General features: G+C 34.7%; 1 protein-coding gene across 4 annotated transcripts in view; it reads left to right on the top strand.

Moving 5' to 3' along the window:
- SI (sucrase-isomaltase) overlaps positions 1-3,229 on the top strand; it is a 159,636-nt gene extending 156,407 nt beyond the window's left edge. For all 4 annotated transcript variants that reach the window (XM_058730407.1, XM_058730409.1, XM_058730411.1 and 1 more), the window contains one exon: positions 3,027-3,229. In XM_058730407.1, the coding sequence (XP_058586390.1) occupies positions 3,027-3,095 (69 nt within the window). In that variant the 3' untranslated portion in view covers positions 3,096-3,229. The remainder of the gene's footprint in view (positions 1-3,026) is intronic.
- The last annotated feature ends 15,621 nt before the right edge of the window (positions 3,230-18,850 follow it).

Here is an 18,850-nt window from a genome sequence, read left to right as displayed (position 1 = left end):
CTATATGGATATATTTGCCTACATGGATATATTTCCTATCCGTCAAGAAGCATAATTATGGATACCTATGACCTTTGTTGTTTATTCATATTCATTAAACTTCCTGAACTATCGCCGTTATTATCATCCTTAGTAACACGTCATATGAATCAACCTAATGGAATGTATGTTACAATTCTCCTGATATAATCTAAGCAAGATAAATTTCCATTAAGCCTCTAAATCAGTTGTCCCTATATGGTAAAGTGCCTTAAAATTTAATTTTTTTTTCAAATATAAAATGTCTACATTTAAACATTTAATACATCTTAGATAAAATATATTTGGAAATCCTTGCAAGATGTGTCTGTTGGCACTCATGAATAATTTGACACACAGGTGTATGAGGATATGGTTCATATGTTAAATAAGGTATCAGGATTTTTATGTTATAGTCCAATGTTGCCAGTAATTAGTTTTTTACATTGAACAAATAATTTTAAGTCTTTTTTTCTTTCAAGTTAAATAAGAATATGCAAGTGAACAATCTCTTAAGCTCCTTCCAATTTAAATTCTGGAATCTATGTTCTGAAAAGGTAGATTCCAAAGTGCATATATTCTAGAAAACAGCTAACTGTCATAAATGACCCAAGTATAAGGCTATGTCTGCACTGCTAAAACTGTGTGTGTGTGTGTGTGTGTGTGTGTGTGTGTGTGTGTATACCTTTTGTCTTTGTAGCTGTAAAAAAATAAGTAGCTGTGAATCAACCAGTCGTTTCAGGTGAACCTAATTTACAAAATAGCCAGTTACTTGACTGACTTCAACTTAAAAAAAAATAACAATCACATCTTGGACCACAGTCCTAGGTCCTCATAGATTTTATAAACATGAGAGATGCACAGCACCTGAAAGATTGTTTCATCCAGTTGAAACTTAATACCTGTCTTGTTGTTACTACTGTTTTGTAGCCAAGTATTGTTTCCCCTTTAATACAGAACTATGTCTTAATTACTATTTTTGTATCAAAATAAGTTTATTTCTTTAAATTATATCAAGGTTGGGAAGTTAGAGTTTTGTATATTTAATGTCCTTCCTTGGTAATAAAAAAATTGATTAACACAATGCTCCACTCCCATCTTTCTTCTTTTTAAAATTTTACTGGTTTATAAAATTGTATGGTAAAGCCATCACTGATTTAGTCCAGTGTTAATCATACGGTAGACCCAGAAACTGAGTTCTGCAAGAGGAAAACTAATTCTCCAAGAATACATAGTTAATAGTTATCAATCATAATTAGCAATCTGTGTTTTTGAACTGCCCAATATTTAATCAGAATAAAAAGGGTGATTTGCCATATATACTTTCTTACTCTTTATTTACTACTACATTGGTAAAAATAAAGTTCCTAACTTTTACTATAAAAAAAAAACTAAATACAATCAGGTGAACAATGTCAAACAAGATATTTTAACATATCAAATATCTTTTCAAGTTGATTTTGACTGAATATTTGGCATAAAAACACATCATTTATAAAGAGAAATTCATTACACTACTTCTAGATCCATTCACAAGAAATTTTACAACATTTCATTACCTCAGGGATTACAAAAGATTTTATTTTTTTTTTTTTTAAATTTTTTTTTCAACGTTTTTTATTTATTTTTGGGACAGAGAGAGACAGAGCATGAACGGGTGAGGGGCAGAGAGAGAGGGAGACACAGAATCGGAAACAGGCTCCAGGCTCCGAGCCATCAGCCCAGAGCCTGACGCAGGGCTCGAACTCACGGACCGCGAGATCGTGACCTGGTTGAAGTCGGACGCTTAACCGACTGCGCCACCCAGGCGCCCCAAGATTTTAACTACTAACAATTGAGCAGTGCCTTCTAAACTCATTTAATTAAAACAAATATTAATGAGCGCCTACTATTTCCAACCTTTCTACATATATGGGAAAACTAGAGAGTGGTCAATTTCTTTCTTTATCCTGGTTGCCCTTCTCCATGGGTGTGGGAATTATATGCAAAACATGATTTAATTGCTTTATCCATATTATTTAAAAAACATTTTCCTAGCAATAGTTACATTTTGTTGTCTTTTGTACAGCTATTAAAAGCTATCTGACGTACTTGTTGCTTTTCAGTTTTGGTAAAAAGGAACTAAGTTAGATTTTGGTGTAAGATGGTCAGTTTCAAATCTGGATAATTTATATTTTAAAAAATTATTTAACTTTTACCTTTTAAATTCTTCTACTGCCCAGAATGTTGTGCTTTAGAAAAGAATATATTTTATAAAGCCCCTATAAGAGTGCCTGGTATTCAGTAGGCAGTAAAGGAATGTTGATTCTCTTCCTCTTCTTTTGCATATTTGATAATTAAATCTAAACTTTCTGAGCTAAGGCACAGAAAGTCATGTGAGTGTATTGGAGAAAAAGCAATGGTAAGGTCTAATGAAATCATATCATAAAAACATTACATGTGATGGACTACAGCTGCTTAGACACCTCCATAATTAGTCCCTACGTGGTCTAATTGAGATTCTGTCCAGTGAAAGAAAGTAACACAACAAAATTGAAATTATTGGCAATCAATTCAGCATCCTAAACCTTTAAGGATTGATGCAAAAGAAAACATTTCTAATCTAATTTGTGTGTGTAGATGACTGGCTCATATTTGAGAGCAGGAAGCACAGAGATTTATCTAATGCAATTATAAATAATACCATGTTTCAGAATATGGAGAAAGAGTAAAGTAATAGAAATCAAGATGACTGGTTAATAGTTTTAGTTTTCCACAATCTTTTAACAACCATTCCACCTATCTGAGATTTATTTTTATTTGAATAATGAGTAGGTTGGGTGAGATTATTAGTGAAATAGTTGTGAGCTCTCTGGGATAAAAATTCATCAAAAAAAAAAAAAAAAAGAAACAAAGACTATCATGTTACTTAGAGAAAATTTATTTATGGAAATAGTCTTTGTTAAAAAAACAAAGGGACCCAACATTGTTCTGATTAAATAATAATTATCATTTTGCTTTCTTTTTAGATATTAAATATTGATCTGACAGTAAATAATGTTATTCTTGATGAACCAATAGAAATCATCTGGTCATGAAGATCACCATCAATTCCAGTTGTCAAAAGGAAATTAACGCCTGGATTTAAGATTCACTGTACTTACAGTTTTTTCTCTTTGTTGGTTTCTTATATTGTATAAAATATGATTTTAATAAAGTCTATCTAAAGTTATTCCATAGGGTACATTGTAATGCGTTCTAAATCCAGTTTTTTAACATATTTAGTAAGATTTAAGTAATTCTAGTTACCTTGCTAAATATCAGCCAAAACCATAAACTAGTTACTAAATATATATGTGCATAACTAAGATATAATTAAAATAAGTGATTATTTAAATGACATTTTTGTGTAATTGTATACAATATTTTCTCCAATGTTTAGTAAATTTAAGTCAGGTAACAACAGTTGTCATCATATTTAATTATTTCTTAGCATGTACATTTAATTAGGACACAGAAAATAAAACGTACATAGGTATAAAAAATATACATTTCTCTTTATTTTCCAAAAGAAAATTGTTTTAGGTTGCTGTGACAAATTATCATAGACTGAGTGGCTTAAGCAATAAACATTTATTTCTCATTGTACTGGTGGCTGAGAAGTCTGATGAAGTTGCCATAAGATTTGGTGTCTAGTGAGGACCCTCTTTCTGGTTTGCAGATGGCCATCTTCTCCTTGTATCCTCACATGGCCAAGAGCAGAAAGGACACCAGCTCTCTGGTGTCTCTTAGAAGGCATTAACCCCATTCATGAGGGCTCCATCTTCATGGCCTAAGTACTTCTTAAAGGTGCTACTCCAAATGCCATCATTTTGGAGATTGGGGGTTCAACAATGAATTTGGGAGGGACACAACCATTCAGTCTATAACAGAAACCCAAATTTCTGTTTTAGCTTTGTTTTTTCTTTAAAATTTTCTTTTAATGTTTATTTATTTTTGAGACAGAGTGTGAGCGGAGGAGGGACAGAGAGAGAGGGAGACACAGAATCCGAAGCAGGCTCTAGGCTCTAAGTTGCCAGCGCAGAGCCCAACACAGGGCTTGAACTCACAAACTGTGAGATCATGACCTGAGCTGAAGTCAGACGCTTAACTGACTGAGCCACCCAGGTACCCCAGGTTTGCTTTTTATACAGGAAAAAAAAAATATTAAAGTTTTTTTAATTTAGTTAGTTGAATAAACCATTCTAACTCATTTATGTGGTTTGCAAGGCTCTAAATCATGGTCTAAAATAGTATTCATTGGTATTTTTTAACACTTGGGTTTCTTTGAATTTACTTAATCAAGTAATATCTGTAACTTGATACAATTCTTTTCTAACTAAAAATTAAAACATTATTAAAGTAGAATATTTAAGACAATTAATAACTCAGAATACAAGGACTTGGGAAACAATAAGAAGGATAATAATTATTATTATCAAAAAGACAATAAATAACAAGTGTTGATGAGGATGCAGAGAAAGAACACTTGTGCTTTGTTGGTGGGAATGTAATTGGTGTAGTCACTATGGAAAACAGTATAGAGGTTCTGCAAAAACTGAAAACAGAACTATCACAAGATACAGGAATTCTACTTCTGGGTATTTATTTGAAGAATACAAAACTATTAACTCAAGATGTATGCACTCCATGTTCATTGCAATACTGTTTACAATAGCCAAGATATGGAAACAATCTAAGCATCAATTGATGAACGGGTAAAGAAATTGTGGTATATACACACAACAGAATATTATTCAGCCATTAAAATGAATGAAATCTTGTTTGTGATTTGTGGCAACCAACATGGTTGGACTTTGAGGACATTATACTAAGTAAAATATGTCATATAGAGAAAGACAAATACCATATAGTTTCTCTTATATGTAGACATTACAAACAAAATACAAGTTCATAGATAACAGTGAACAGATTGTTGCCAGAGGTGGGGGAGGGATAGAGGGGAAGATGAAAGAAATGAGAGAAGGTCAAAAGGTAAAAGAAAAGAAAACAGAAAAGAGGAAAGAGGGAAGGGAAGGCAAGGGAAGGAAAGGAAAAAATGCTAGAGTATTGTTATAATGGAATATTTAAGACAATTCATACCTCTGAATACAAGAACTGGGGGAAAATGATAATGACAATAATGGCAATAATAATAATGATAACAACAATAAAAATAAGTTTACTTCTAAGAAACGTTATAGCAGTTAAGGAGAATTTATAAATAGATTATAAATTATGAAATCAGGTGCTGGCAAATAATCCACAATCACCACAGATGGGATTATAAATGAGCATAGCCATCTTTAAATGGCAATCATGCAGTATTCAGTAAAATTAAGTTTGTGTATCCACTTTGACCCAGAGTTCCACTCTTGAGATGCTTTTATAGAGGTGTGCAAAGAGGTATATACAAGCATATTTGCTGTTTGTTGCTGAAAAAGAAAAAAATAATCGTGGACTGCTCTCAGCTAGGAGTTGGCTTGGCTCTAAGAATTAAGCCATGATGTTTTTCTATTGAAAATAAATACTTTCACAGACATCTAACCACAGTGGAACAAGTCAAAAACAAGACCACTCAAAATCATTTTTGAGGACAGGAAACAATAAAAACACTCTCCAAATCACAAAAATACCAATACCAAATATCTGCTTCTATGGACTAACAGGAGTGATCTGTTATTTTTTATCAATTGCAGCTGTAGTCCTATTCCATTCCTTCCATCTCCTAGAAAAAAAAAAAATTGCCAATTTAAAGGCATCACTTTTGACCATGGTAGCAAAGAAGTGGAGATAGTGTCTGTCCTAAAAGAACTTTTTTTTTTTAATTTTTTTTAACATTTATTTATTTTTGAGACAGAGAGAGACAGAGCATGAACAGGGGAGGGTCACAGAGAGAGGGAGACACAGAATCTGAAACAGTCTCCAGGCTCTGAGCGTCAGCACAGAGCCCGACGCGGGGCTCGAACCCACGGACCGTGAGATCATGACCTGAGCCGAAGTCGGACGCTTAACCGACTGAGCCACCCAGGTGCCCCCTAAAAGAACTTTTAATGACAATAGTCTTTACAGATCTTTTCAACGTTTTTTTTTTTTTTTTTTTTTTTTAATTTATTTTTGGGACAGAGAGAGACAGAGCATGAACGGGGGAGGGGCAGAGAGAGAGGGAGACACAGAATCGGAAACAGGCTCCAGGCTCCGGGCCATCAGCCCAGAGCCTGACGCGGGGCTCGAACTCACGGACCACGAGATCGTGACCTGGCTGAAGTCGGACGCTTAACCGACTGCGCCACCCAGGCGCCCCTACAGATCTTAAGTCACTTGGTAAGAAGAAATTTTGGTCCCCATGATGAAATCAGTAAAAACATGTTAGCTTTAAATATAAAGTTAACTTGTGTTGTGACTATTACTCCAGAAATTGTATTTAGTTCTCAATGTCATATTTCATATATGATTGTGTGAAGGCTTCCAGATACGTATTTGAAGAGGGAATGAGAAGTTACTTGTAGCTGTTCACATAAAAATGAGAATCCTATACTTGTCTTTCCTAAGCAACCTGAGGCCATCTACGCCTCTGTTCAGTACCACTGCCATTTCACCTTATAATGTCTTCCACAGACATTAACTTCTTCTTGTCTGGGCAAGGAAGAACTGATTTACTCTGGGGAACTTCAGCCTATCAAAATAATTTTTCCCACATCTGTTTTCTATTGCTTTGTAACAAATTATCACAAATCTACCAGTTTAAAAGAATCCAATTTTATTATTTCACAGTTTCCAATGGTCAGGATGTGGCTCATGGCTAGGCTGGCTCCTCTACTCAGAGTCTCACAGGCTGAAATCAAGAGATTGGCTTGGTTATGTTCTTTGTCATCCTGAGGCTATATTGGGGAAGAATTTACTTCCAAGCTCACTTAGCTTCTTGGCAAATTCATTTTCTTGCATCAGTAGGACTGACAACCTGCTTTCTGGGCAGTGGCCAGCTATAGGCTGCCCTCAGCTTCCTGATACTACCCTCACCTCCTAGTAGCCACCCATAGTTCCTTACCATGTATATGCTTCCTTAACATTGCCACTTACTTAGTGCAGCAAGAATAATCTCTGGAGCAAGTCTGCTGATAAGGTGGAGTCTTGTATAACAAAGCATAATCACCGGAATTATATCTCATCAACTTGCTATATTCCATTGACTTAGAGTTATTGACAGGCCCTGTCCACCCTTAAGGGGAGAATATTACACAAAGGTGTGAATTCCAAGAGATGATCCTTATGGGAGTTATCTTAAATTCTGCCTGCTACACTCTTAAACTTATCCATATGCCAATCAGAATACTATCAAACTTATAGAAATAAGGATACACCAAAGATTCTAAAAACCATACACCAAAGAAAAGTATGTGTTTACCCAACAAAATATTATAAGCACTCTAAGGATCAATTAGCAAGTATTTACTGAGTACCAAATACACATAAAGATATATAAGACATCATGTTGGCATTTGGAATCAAATTTCAGGTGGAGACAGGAAATTAACATGTACTGGCAATCAGTTTCTTATTCCTTATAAGCCAGCATATATTATCAACACTGAAAAAAAAAGTGTTCAAAATGGGTATTATGCAATTAAAAACTGTTTCACTGAGGGGTGCCTCGGTGGCTCGAATGGTTAAGCGTCCAACTTCAGCTCAGGTCATGATCTTGAGGTTCACAAATTCGAGCCCCACGTTGGACTCTGTGCTGACAGCTTAGAACCTGTAGCCTGCTTAGGATTCTGTCTCCCTTTCTCTCTCTCCCCCTCCCTCACTAGTACTCTTTCTCTCTCAATCTCAAAAATAAAAATATTTTTTTAAAAATGCTAAAAAATAAACTGTTTCACTGAATATATAATATGTTCAAATTATGATGCTTTATCTACTTAATATAACTTTTCTTGCTTTTTGCCTGTGAGAGAGCATACAAAATACAGAATAGTATGGACTAATTGTTTAGAAATGCAGCCCCCCCTAAGGAGCCATAACATCTGTGCAAAGCTTTCTCTGGATAGATAAAGAGAAAGATATAGCAAGCTGAATCTTCTACCCCATTTTCATTTCATCCATATGAGCTCCAGTTTATGTGCCTTATCCATTTGGCTACCCAATGAACGTAAAATTGAGAGTCAAACAGATGAGTTTAAATTTGGCTTCCAACATTTAATGGCGTCACGTGTAGTGGCTAGTATCTGCTGCATAATCTTGGTGAACATCATTCATTGTTCATAAGTAGTGACTAATGGCTGTGTTTCAAAGCACACAAGTTATCTTATAAAGTAGAAAATACATGGCATTCACCATCTTCCCTAGTGATTCACAAAATCAATGTTTCAAATCTGATTTAACGGCTAAAAAGATTAATTTGGTGATGATTACATGAAGGAGACTTACTTTGTAGTAATCCAAAATAAAATGACCCATATGTTAAAAAGCCTTATATTTTATATTTCAAATACCTCTCCAGTCTATTATTTCCCCTCTAGATTTTTGTTCAGGTCCACATCGTTTCTTATCTGATACATAGTCTGATACATAATCTGATATTTATCTCTTCTTGCTTCCACTCTCCTCCAATTTTTCCCAATTAACACACAATACAGAAAAAAAATCTAAACTACAAATATTTCATTTTATTGAGCACACTTCTCCAGTGATTCCCTTCAAATAAATTCTAAATTCTAACCATTATACACAAGATCCTAACTGAAAGTTTAAAAAAAAACCCAAAACGTAAAGTTCTACAAACAAACATGACAAAATTAAATATTTTGGAAAGAAATACCTTATTTTACTTTTTTAAATGTTTATTTTATTTTTGAAAGAGAGAGAGAGAGACACAGAGTGCAAGCAGGGGAGGGGCAGAGAGGGAGACGCAGAATCAGAAGCAGGCTCCAGGCTCCGAGTTGTCAGCACAGAGTCCGGCAAGGGGCTTGAAGCCATGAACCATGAGATCATGACCTGAGCTAAAGTCAGATGCCCACTGACTGAGCCACCCAGGCACCCCAAGAAATGCCTTATTTTAGATAAAGATACTTAATTTTAACTTAATCTCTCACACTCATTGTTTTTCTTCCTCCCTCACTACTTAGAATGCTGCTTCTTTTTGCCTTGTTCTCTTAGCAAATTCCCATTATCATGTTATAGTTAAGTTTCACTGCCAAATTAATGGGCATGGTTTCCTTTTTTTTTTAAGTTTATTTATTCTGAGAGAGACAGACAGACAGAGAAAGCACAAGCAGGGGAGGGACAGACAGGGAGAGAGAGAATCCCAACTAGGCTCCACACTGATAGTGCATAGCCTAATGTGGGACTCAAACTCATGAAACATGAGATCACGATCTGAGCCAAGATCAAGAGTCAGACACTTAACTGAGCCACCGAGGCACCCCAATGGACATGATTTTTTAACTCCTTGAAGCAAAGAACTTCCTCCATATTTCCATAGAACTGACTTTATTACATTAACTTGAACTTGAAATTGACTATATCTTTCAACTAGATTATGGGCTTTTGAGGCCAAAGAACAGGGATTGCCTCTCATCTTCCTCTGTCTGACTCAATACACAGTAGTAGATGCTAATAAATATGTTGAATAAATACAAAAAAAAAGAGAATGAAGGTAATTTTTTTTTTAAATCTCTTAATGGTTTAATGGTAGAGAAGCTAAATCATCTATTAAGGCTTTTTCCTGTGGCCAGCATCAGAAGAGAATAAAATATAGAGGATGAAATATGAGTTCTTACTTTTTTCTGGATCCAGAAAATTGCCAGCAAAAAAGACAAAGGTTTGAGAAAAAAATAAAAAGAGCAATCTTGTACCATTTTCCCAACTTCAGTATCATAAAAACCCAGAGTGGAGAAAAGGATATTTATTCTATGAGGTGAGAAAAAAAGAATGAAAAATTTCTGACTCCATACCCACTGGGAATTTTGGGAGGAAACTGATTTTCAGCATGGGTCCAACATGAGGGATGGGAAGCTATAGATTTGCAAAGCAAAGATCCAGCTTGAACTCCTAGGATTCTTTTAGTCCCATTGTGCCCAGTGACACAATTGAAGGGAAACACAATCCCCCAGACTTCTAGGTAGAGATTTCAGTACCAAGAGCCAATGGAAGGAGTCATATTGGTGAGAAGGCAAAAACACAAAGCAGATTCCTATGTCCACAAAAGCTGAGGGCTCTCCAGGACCTGAAACAGATGGAAAAAAATGTATATATCAGCACACAAGCTATTCTGTCCTTGAATAACCACTATTTGCTTTGCCTAGGGGAGAGAATAAAGAGCAATTCATAATAAACCTCTTATTTTCTCAGATGAAATTTGTGTATTTCTATTAAATTTTATTTATTTATTTTGAGACAGAGAGAGAGATCAGGGGAGAGGCAGAGAGGAGAGAGAGAATCCCAAGCAGGCTCTGTGCTGTCAGAGCAAAGCTTGTTGAGGGGCTCAAACTCACAAACTGTGAGATCATGACCTGAGCCGAGATCAAGAGTCAGATGCTTAACTGACTGAGCCACCCAGCCGTCCCAAATTTGTGTATTTCTTACAGTATACATAGGAGATTATAATCATGAGTAATGCTACTATAATAAAGACATACAGATTTTTGTACAAGACATGTTTTCATACTTTTAGATATTCACCTAGGAATGGAAGTGCCAAGTCATACAGTAATTTCATGTTTAGCATTTTGAGAAACTTCAAAGCTTTTCCAAAGCGGTTGCACCATTTTATATTCCTACCAGCAGTATAAGAGGGTTCCAATTTCTTCCTATCCTCACTAATACTTGATATTGTGTGTCTTTTTGATTATAGTCATCCTAAGGTATGTGAAGTAGTATCTTACTGTGGTTTTAATTTATATCTAAAATGAAAAATGATGTTGAGCATCTTTTCATGTATTATTGGCCATTTGTACATCTTTGGAGAAAGTCTTTATGACTTATGTGAGTGTGTGCATACATGTGCATGAAGGTATATGAAGTATTAAAGCCAGTGAAGAATAAAAAAATTGCCCCACTAATAAGTGGACAACTGATTTTTTATTTAGGTGAAAGAGCAGTTCATAAAAAAATGACAATCTTCTTAACAAATTGTTCTGGAAAAATTGCCAAACATATGAAAAATGTATCTCTTGGATCATATTTAAAAATTAACTCAAAGTGTTTTATACACTTACATATAAAACCTAAAACCTATAAAGTGTCTAAAAGAAAACACAGGAGAAAATTCTGTCACCTTGTATTAGCTGAATATTTGTTGATATGACATCAAAAGCATAATACACCATAGAAAAAAAAACCTGTCAAATTTGTTTTTATGAAGAAATAAAAACTTCTGTTCTGTACAAGGTACTGTATAGAGAATGCAAAGACAAGATACAGACTGAGAGAGAATATTTAGAAATTATATATCTATAAAGAACTTTTATCCAAATATGTATAAGGTACTCCAAAAACATAATAATAATAAAATAAACATGCCAAATAAAAAATGGGCAAAACACTTCAGCAATGTTTCACCGAAGAGTGTCTACAGATGACAAAGAAGCACCTGAAAAGATGCCCGATATCATTAACCATTAGGGCAATGCAATTAAAACCACAACGAGATACCACAGCACACTTATTAGAATGACTAAAATAAAATTTAAAACGGATGATATCAAATGCAGACAAGAATGAAGAACAACTGCAACTCTTAAACATGCCTGTTGAGAAGACAAAATGGTATAGCTGTTGTGGAGAGTGGTGTGGAGTTCTTAACAAGTTAAATGTTCACATCTCCTGTGATCTGGAAATCTTACTCTTATCTATTTACCCAAGTCAAATTGAGACTTGTGTCCACAAACAAAACCTATATGCAAATGTTACAGTGGCTTTGTTCCTAATTACCAAAGTCTGGAAAACACTCAATTATAGTTCAACTAGGGGATAAATAAATTATGTATACCGCAAAAAGAAATGAATGACTAAGACTTGTAAAATCATGGAATAAACTCTACTGCATTATACGAAGTATAGGAACTAGAACAAAATCATATTATTTGAAATTCTGGAAAAGCAAAACTGAGACAAAGGACAGACCAGAGTTGTCGAGGGCATGCAGTGGGAGAAGGGGTTGACTATAAAGAGACACAGAATTATTTGGGGACAATGAAATTTTTCTATACCCTTATTTTGGTGACAGTCACATTGATATATATATATATATATATATATATATATATATATATATATCTCAAAAGTTGCAAACTGCATACTTAAAAGGGTAAATTTTATCATAAAAGTTAAAGGGGCCATATATAAAAGTAAATATACAATATGAATCCAAGTATATAAAGATCAAAAACCAGGCAAAACTAATGATAGTCATAGAAGCCATGAGAGTGGTAACCTTTGTGGTGGTAGTGACCAGAGGGGCATAAATGTGGTTTCTGGGTGTTGCTAATGTTCTTTTTTCTTGATCAGGTTTTAGGTCCAAAGGTGAATTACTTTTGTGGAAATTCATTTAGTTGTACATTCAACTTTTTATTTGTGTGTACTTTTATATATACATGTCAATAGTTTACTTTAAAAATTGTAGGACTTGGGGTGCCTGAGTGGCTCATTCAGTTAAGCATCTGACTCTTGATTTCAGCTCAGGTCGTGATCTCATGTTTCATGGGTTCGAGCCCTGCATTGTGCTCCATGCTAAGAGCATGGAGCCAGCTTGGGACTCTCTCTCTCCCTGTCTCTGCCCCTCCCCTGCTCATGCTCTCACTCTCTCAAAATGAATAAATGAAGCTTAAAATAATTAAAAAATAAAAATTGAAGGCCTTAACAGACAAGGTAATTTGAAATATGTTGGATGATTTTTATTTAGTTCCTATATTTTATTCCTTGGAGAAGTCTCGGTCTTATGTGAGAAAGGCTTGATCCATAATTCTACACAATCAGAACTCTTATATCTAGGAGGATTATTTTACAGCAATAACCATAGAATATAGGCATATATACAATAAAACATGCAATAAAATCATGACAGAGCTTCTTTTCATAAATTAATTTTTCCAAATTTGTTGATACTTTATGTTAATAGTCTTCTGCTGACCTCTTTCATAATTCTCTCTCCTGATGATCTTATTCACTCTTTTTGTTTTAGTATCCTATCAATGAGATCAACTATCATGTCTGTGTCTGTCACACATTTGTTTGCTCAGTTTCAAACTCAAGTTTCAACCTGCCCCCGGGGTGTGTGTGTGTGTGTATAAAATGCAGTTTTATATAGTAATATAGTCATATGGCTTAAAAATCAAAAAGCACATAACTTGTGAAATTACTCTCAAATACCCAGCTAACTACTCATTTGCCTCCAAGCAGTGTATTATCTTCTTTCATAAACCACTGTGGATATTAAATATATACAGAAGCACAATTTTTTATATACTCTCTTGCTACCTCCACCAACTTTTAAATCAAGTGGTCAGACTGGTAGGTACTTTGTTCTTAAACCTAGGCAACTAAAATCTTAACACATAACATATGTAACTCACAAAATGAATATCAGAAAGATATTTACAGGGCACAGAGCACATACATTCCCACATCTGTCCACAAAAGTTCCCATTCCTAACTTTCTTTTGTAGAATGGGTCACAGTTCTGTACTCAGATATTTGAAAACCTCATGTTTTAATTGTTTACAATCTCTTCCACCTCATCCTTCCAGCCTTGTCTATTTTTTTGCACCACAGTATTTGCCAATTTTGTCCCTTCTTTGCACTATCATCTAATTAAGATCCTCATAATCTCAATATTATTAAAATACTTCTGTAGTAGCCTGTCTGCCTTCAGTCTCTCCATCCTATAATCTACCACGGACACCAATTCAGAAAAATTGTTCCCAAACTTCACTTTTATGATTACTGTTTCCTTCTCAGCATGCTTGGAAGGTTTTCCATTTTTTCCACAACAGAATTAAAGTCTAATATTGTTAGCCTATTCTGAAAGATTTTCTGCAATCCAAGGAGAAGCTATGGCTTAGTAAATTAAGGACGTTTGCTGTGAGGTCAGAACTCTTGTTTCTGCATTGCTATTGCACAATACTAGATATATAATCAGGGGCTATATTAATAGTTAAAACATTTACTTTGTGTGAGATATTTATACACCGTAATTTTTCTCCATTAACATTTAATAGGTATGTGATATCATCATCCTCATTTTATAAATGAGGAAAGTAAGGAATAGAGTTAAATAACTTGCCCAAGGTCATATATCTATTAATAAAATAGATAAAATTTTATAGATAAAATCCATCTGACTCTAGATACCACACTCTTTACCAATACATTGTATAGTATTGCTTAAGCTTACCAATTCTCATTTTCCTCTGCTTACTCATGACTTCTATGTTCCAGCTTCTTTCTATATTTCTTGGTTTCAATGCCAAAGAAAAAAATGGTGCAGCTAAAGTTCCGTTCATTCACTGCTAAGTGAAAAATTACCCCCAACAACTTGTGATTTAAAAAAAAAATTAGTATCTTTCATGATTGTATGAGCTTGTATTATATGTCATGTAGTGCATCAGATGTAGGTTGGGATTGAGCCCTTTGAAGGCTTGATTGCTTAGAAATCCAAGATGACAGCCTCACTTATATTTGGTGTCTCATTGGTCATCCTCATGGCCTCTCTTTATAGTTGAGTTGCTTGGATTTCTTATTTGAAAGCTCAGAGGTCAAAGAGGCAAGAAGTGATAGAATAGTAAAAACACTCACAGACCAGATTCAGGGAGGTGAAGAAATATACTCTCTCCATCGAGGAGTGCCAAATTGGTAAGCTCCCAGATCTGTGAGTTTTATATTGTTTCCTTCAGCTTCTCCTTTCTGTTGTTGGCCTCACTGCTGGCATTGAAAATCTTCATTGTCTTCTCAGTATTAATTTTATTGGGATTTGTATTAGGAGAAATTATATAGGACATTATTACACATATAAAGCAAGATTCCATTATTAGCAAATTATTTTGTACTCTATTTATCAATCAATCATCTCCCTAAATAATTTGAGGGTATAAACATCAGAATGACACAGACAAAAAGTAAACAAGGCAATAATGTAGAAATTCAATCTGAGCTATGTAAATACTGTGCACAGTTTTTCCCTCGGATTTTCTCTTACACACAACATGAAATTAAGTCATATCTAATGTATTTTCCTCTGATTACTATGTCATTCAAGTGGCAAATTTTCATTTCACATCAATAGAAGTAGTATATGGTAGGTTGATCAATTAGGAAAAAATATACGGGATTTTTAATTAGGTAAAACAAGATAAATGGTTTTAGTTTATTTGCTTGCATAGATTTCAGACAGTTATGCTAGATGAGGAGTTTTCCAAGAATAAGGGAGGGGCAAACTAATCGGTGTCAGACTCTCTGCAGGGAACAAATATGTTTAACTTAGTCTATGTGAAGTTAATGTTTTTATCTACATCAAAGATGTGAGGGCAGATGCACACTGCACTGAGGACTCTCCCTCTGAGTTCTTTTGGTTCAACTAGGTGGGAAATATTGAGACTCATCTTTTGAGCAGATGACAAATTGCAGAGGAGATTAAGGTGCATATTTGGGTCATTTCAAATTTTTAAATTTCAAGCTTTTATTTAAATTTTAGTTAGCATATATGATAGAATTGGTTTCAGGTGTAGAATTTAGTAATTCGTCACTTAAGTATAACACCCAATGCTCATCACAAGTGCCCTCCTTAATACCCAACACCCATTTAGCCCATGGTTGCATGTATCAAAATTAATATTACTAATTATTAAATTATTCTGATTAAGATTTATAATTTAATAATTATTAATATTATTTGCCTATATATGTTATATTTTTCAATTTGCAACTCTTAATTTCAGGGATTGAATGACATGATGAGCTAATCAATCAATCAATCCTTTTGTAATCTCTCTTGAGAGCACATGTAGTATCTTACGGTTACTGAATACTATGGTTTGTAGTTGCTTATTGATATGTTTTCTATTTTTATATCCTCTAAATATATCTTTTGTTTTCTCTTATATTTTCTCCTTCTATTTCCTTTTAATGAAATTGTCCGTTCTATTCCAAGTCCTTTAAAGTTTGAAAAATTGTTTGAAATGAGTCCTTTAATAAAATTAGTTTCCTTTAGCCTCTTGTTTGTTTTTATAGTTTTTTTTGTCATATTCTTAGGTATTCCAATGATTCTGGAAATTCTCTAATGGCTGGATACAGCTTTGACCCTTTTTAAACTTCGCATATCATGTAGGACCTGAAATTATCAGCCTTTCAGTCAAATAATTATTTCCTTAATCACTCAAGCTTTCACATTTTATTCTTGATTTATATTCCTGCCAAATGCCTGGTAAAGCTTTTCCTTCTATGACATATTAATACTATTCCATGTTCTTTAATGTGACTTCAGTAAATATTCTAAGGCTCTTTGATGTAACTTTTTTGATTACTATGGATATGTACATTGGTTTACTTTAGATATGAATATTAACAGTAGGTAGTAACTATTAACATTTTACTTTAAAAATGAGACTGCAATAAAGTAGGTTAATTGGAAAAGAAAACACATATTACTGTACTTTCTCCATTATCACTGACTTTTTCTTGCTTATTATCAACAAGTATTTGATTTCTTATTAGTAAGTTTGAAAAAATATAGCTCATCTTTGTGAAATTCATACTTGAAATGCATAAATATAATATAATATGCAAAAAATCACAATCATAATATATGATAGTTATTTGGAAAAATACTTTTCTAGAAATAGAATAAGATTAAATTACCATATTTTTACTCTTAAATTACCTCTGATATATTTAGTTAAAATGTTAATATTATTATCAACATATAGAGTTATAATAAAGCAAATCTTCAGAATATCAAAATAAAGTTGTCTCTAAAATTAACATGCAGTATCTTACAGAGAATATTATAAACTAAACTTAGAAACATTCCACATCCCCTAAAGGCTCAGTATATTCACAGATCTTCGCTTCACCTCCTAATTCTTCTCTGAGTCTTAACACATTCCAGCTTCACAGTCATCCATCAGGTGCCCAGATCTTCACGTTCTCCTCCACATATTCTCCCAACATCTTTTGTTGACCTGAGTCGAAGCCTGTCTGATCCCTGATGACACCATTTCTCTGGCTGTTTATTATTTCAAACTCCAGCAACCTCCAACTCTAAGCCAGATCCTACCAGTGGCTACACATCTGTGTATTTAACTCCCTCTTTTTCAGCAGCAACCTGGACATCTCACACACATCTCGAATGCAAACTTTTCAAAAGTAAACTCATAATCCCCTTGCACAATTCCCCAACTCCACGTTAATTGCCAAACTAGCTCTTCATCTACTTCTTATTTAAGAATATGACCCCACCACTCATCCAGTAGTCATGCCAAATTTTGGGCCATCTTTGACAGTGGCTTCCTTTTTATATCTCAGATCTAATGTGTCAACAAATCCTACTCATTCTAGTTCCTAACTCTTTCTTGACAACGTCTCCTGCTCTTCATCTCTCCTGCTACAGTCATAGTACAGGCCATTGTTAAGGTTCATTCGGAACACCCCAACAGCTCACTAACTACTCCACCTTCTTCAATTTCCTCAATTCCTGCCCTCTCTGTGTCTATTCTCTTTGTGGAAGTCAAAGTGATTTTTTTTTTATTTTATTAACTTTGAGAGAGAGAGAGAGAGAGAGAGAGGCAGAGACAGAGAAACAGAGAGACAGAGAGAATCCCAAGCAGGCTCCATGCTGTCAGCTCCATGCTCATGAACCATGAAATCATGACTGAGCTGAAATCAAGAGTGGGATGGTCAACTGACTGAGCCATCCAGGCACCCCTCAAAGCGATTTTTAATAAAAACAGAAATATAGTTATATCACCACCATGCTTACCTATCATTAAATTCCCTTTACTCTTAAGGTAGAAATAAAGCCCTAACATAAGCCCAGGGATCTTTCTGGTTTGGTATCAATTTAGTTCTTCATACTTTCCTTGAGTCAAGCACTCTTTCACTGTTTCTGCTCCAATTATACTCACCTTCTTTGTGTTCCTAGGAATTCCAAGCTTCTTCCCACTTGAGACATTTGAACATACTCTTCCCTTTGGACGTACCTTGTTCTCCAGGTAATAGCACATCTAGTTTCCTCACTTCCTTCAGGTCTTTGCCAAGCATCAGCTTCTCAGTGAGTTTGTACTTGACCATATCCCCGCACTCCTATCCCTCTTTCATAGTGCATCTTTACTGCTAATTACCATAAAACATACTATATATGTTATTTATGTATCAGTGTACTGTCCTCCTTCAACTCAGAATGTGAGCTCTTTGCGAGCAGGTCTTTCTTCTTTGCTCATCGCCTTATCCCTAACTCCTAGAAGATTGCCTGCCAGTGAGTAGACACTCAATAAATGTTTCTCGAGGAACTAACAAATCTTATTTAACTCGAGTTCCTGATGATATTTGAAGTTTGTATTTTTACCTCTGTTTTTAAGATGAGGGAGCTGACTGCTAGCATCAGACACCAAGAAAGAGGCAGAACAGAGATTAGGATCTCAGCTGTTTGGCCAGTAAATATTCTGGTTGATGCCCTCATATGCACTTGCATGAATCAGGAAAATAAAGTGTTCCTTTTCACAAAATGGTTACAATTTTACGTGGGCATCCCTGGGGCACTCCATTTCCCTGTTGCTATCTCATAAAGAAACAGATATCAGTATTATTTACCTTGGCATTGATGGGT

The sequence above is a fragment of the Neofelis nebulosa genome, chromosome 5 (genome assembly GCF_028018385.1).
Source record: "Neofelis nebulosa isolate mNeoNeb1 chromosome 5, mNeoNeb1.pri, whole genome shotgun sequence".
NCBI classification, from domain to species: domain Eukaryota; kingdom Metazoa; phylum Chordata; class Mammalia; order Carnivora; family Felidae; genus Neofelis; species Neofelis nebulosa.
Note: the sequence above shows the minus strand (reverse complement) of the source record. Positions and strands in the feature narration are given on the sequence as shown.